The sequence below is a fragment of the Lolium rigidum genome, chromosome 2, assembly GCF_022539505.1.
Source record: "Lolium rigidum isolate FL_2022 chromosome 2, APGP_CSIRO_Lrig_0.1, whole genome shotgun sequence".
In the NCBI taxonomy this organism is placed as follows: domain Eukaryota; kingdom Viridiplantae; phylum Streptophyta; class Magnoliopsida; order Poales; family Poaceae; genus Lolium; species Lolium rigidum.
The window spans coordinates 77,080,291-77,083,085 of NC_061509.1; the positions used below are offsets into that span (position 1 = coordinate 77,080,291).

Below are 2,795 nucleotides of genomic sequence, written 5' to 3' on the forward strand. Positions count from 1 at the left end.
TACGAGGAGGTTCCATTGATCGACTCTAGTATTAATACATTTATTTCCATATCGTTTGTCAGGAGGTTCTCTTTGCAAAGAGTTTTCTGACTTTCTCGTCAGCTTGGAGGTGGCTAGCTTTGGATCTAGGAGATTGATTGCCTCCCAACGGGGAAGGCAATGGGGACAAAATCAAGAAGGTGTAGGAGTATCTCATGAGCAAAGGAAAGAAGACTAACACCACAAGAAACGCGTCTATGGCTGCTTGTTGAATGGTTCTCGCGTTTTCAAGTTGATGTGTCCGAGCTTTGATCATGTGTTCTCGGTGGTGTTTCCTTTTCGTGTCGTGATCGATGTTTCGAGAGTTAGTGGTTGTAGCAGGCCGGGAAAGTTTGTTGATTTTCCTTAGTAGTCATGGAGTTGCTTGTTTGGGGAGTTGCCCCGCCTGTGGTTTTGTTGTAATGGTTTTTGTCTTCCCTAGTTAACTTGACAGTTCTCTTCGGCTTAACTAGTAAATCGAGGTAAAAATTGCCTCGTTTCAATATTTTTTACTGTAGTATTTTTGTTCCCTAACAAAAATGAGCCTTTGATCTTTGATACCACCTCAGCTACAAAATGATCTAGTTGAGCATTTGTGGGTGCGGAGAGAAAATGCTTCATGATTCATGAACTTGTTGGATTGTAATTTATTTGATGCTTGTATGAATAATTTAATTTGTATTTTTAAACTATATGTGTGAAATAATTTGTATATTTAGACACTATAAATTATTGTTTGAAGTGGTTGCAAGATTTTATAATTTGGTGAAAAGGAAAAATCAAAAAAATTGGGGCCAAATGTATAAGGTCCATTTGAAACGCGCAGGTGGAGATGCTCTACAAAATCTTGAGATGCTCTTACAAATTACCGGTTGAAAACCAGTCGAGGTTCTCAAAATGGTTTGGATTTCAATAATTTGACGCCTAAGCATTTGAAAAGAGGATGTAGGGATTAGTAGTTTGTGCTCATCTGGAGAAAACCGCAAAAATCACCATCGCTGGGAATTAATCATCAACAATGTTAGCATCCAACATGGCCATCTCTCCTCAAAACCCAGAAGTTCGTATACAGTTTCAAGGCAAGTTCATCGAAAGCTTGTTGATTTGCACGTCATGAAGTTGGCTTATCTTGGCTTCTATTCCGTTACGGAAACGATTCCGGTGACATGATCTGGTAGCATCATCTGAACTCTGTCAATCCCAATTAATTTCGGTATATTCGGTGCTTATATATATCCGTCTGTAATTAGAAGTTGGCTACTTGTACGTCTTGCTGTACACTTTGCGCACAGTACATTGTATGGCAGACTGTACCGCGTCCACACAACAAGAAACCGTGGCGATCGAGGAAAGAAACGCAGCAGAACAGAAGAGCATGCGTGCGAATTGGAAACGGAGTAGGGTGTTGTAGTTTCGAGTCCAGACACCGCGCGACTCCGTCTGCCGCACGCGTTCCTCTCCTCCCACCTGCTATATAGAGGCGCTGCCGCCCCCGGCGCTCCAGCCAGACCATCACCGAACTCGACTTGGAGCTCGATCCAAGGAGTCAAAGTCAGCCACCTCCAGCAACCACGCCCACCCACCTTACCACGACCATGTCGTCGTCCTCGTCGTCGGCGGCCTCGATGGGCGCGCTCGCCGCGGCCACCGCCATGGCCGTCTCCGGCTCGCTCGTCCTCTTCTCCCTTCGCCGCTTCGCCAAGCCCGCTTCGGAGGAGCCCGCGTCGCCCCTTCGCTCCTGCCTCGCCTCCTCAGGTACGTACTACGTTGCAGCAGCAGCTGTTCCCGTGGCTTGTTCTTGGTGGCCGCACGGGGTTCTGGTTTCTGACCGGAAGCTTTCTTGGATTTCTTGGTGTGAATTCACAGAGAAGCGTGCGCGGCGGAAGGGGGAGAAGCGGGTGCGGTTCGCGGAGGGCGTGGTGGACAATGAGGGCGCCGCACCGCCGGTCAGGCGGTCTCCGTCGCCCCCGCCGGCGCCGGCGCCCGAGCCGACGTGCAGGACGACGGACGTGGCGGGCCACCGGATGCCGGCCAACCGGGAGGCGCTCTACCGCGGCATGCTGCGCGAGCGCTCCGTGCACAGGACCGCCTACTCCTACTGACGCGCCGCCGGCCGATCGACGACCCGCCGTAGCTAGATCGGAATTGAGAAGTAGCCTTAGCCTATAGTCCGTACCCTGCTTTCGCTTTGTTTCTTGGTTTCTTGCTTTGCTTCCTTGGTTCGCTTCCGGTGCCGTTGGTGTTTGGTAACAAACAGGCTGTTGACTTGTTGAAGTACTTACATCTCTGTATAGATGGATTAGGAGTACATAGTATTGCCTATTTTCAGTCAATCTGTACATATAAACCTTCTTTTCTGGCAATAAACCGATATTTGAAATAAACTTGCTTCTCGATTAATTTCTGTACATGTCTTGGGAGTACTCCTTGAAAAAAAAAGAAATGGTGTGATGAACTGATGGAGTGCTTGGGGAAGACAGTTGTGAACAGGGTTCGCGGCTTCACGGCCAACGCGTGTGAACTGCCAACACCTACCCACTTTTCGCTTTAAAACGACGGACGCGTGGAGGCAGCGGGGTCGGCCGTCGAGCGGCGGGCGACGGAGCGCCTCGCGCGGGCGTGCTACTTCTACAGATGGATAATAAATCGCTAGGTCAAGTCAAACTCTGTTCCCGTCAGCCTGCGCCACCCCCGTCGTGACGTGCTCGGCAGCTGAATCCCTCTCTCTACCACGTTGCCATGTTTCACTGCTCGAGGAGTAGCACTCAGATCACGTC

The 2,795-nt window shown here is 49.6% G+C and overlaps 1 protein-coding gene across 2 annotated transcripts; it reads left to right on the forward strand.

Moving 5' to 3' along the window:
- The first annotated feature begins 1,613 nt into the window (after positions 1-1,613).
- LOC124686750 lies at positions 1,614-2,120 on the forward strand. Of its 2 annotated transcripts, none has more exons than XM_047220650.1 (2): positions 1,614-1,805; positions 1,887-2,120. In XM_047220650.1, exons 1-2 carry the CDS (start codon positions 1,614-1,616, stop codon positions 2,118-2,120), a joined length of 426 nt encoding a protein of 141 aa, XP_047076606.1. The 2 variants fall into 2 exon arrangements, with proteins under 2 accessions (XP_047076606.1, XP_047076607.1); XM_047220651.1 differs by having other exon boundaries at positions 1,614-1,773; positions 1,885-2,120.
- The last annotated feature ends 675 nt before the right edge of the window (positions 2,121-2,795 follow it).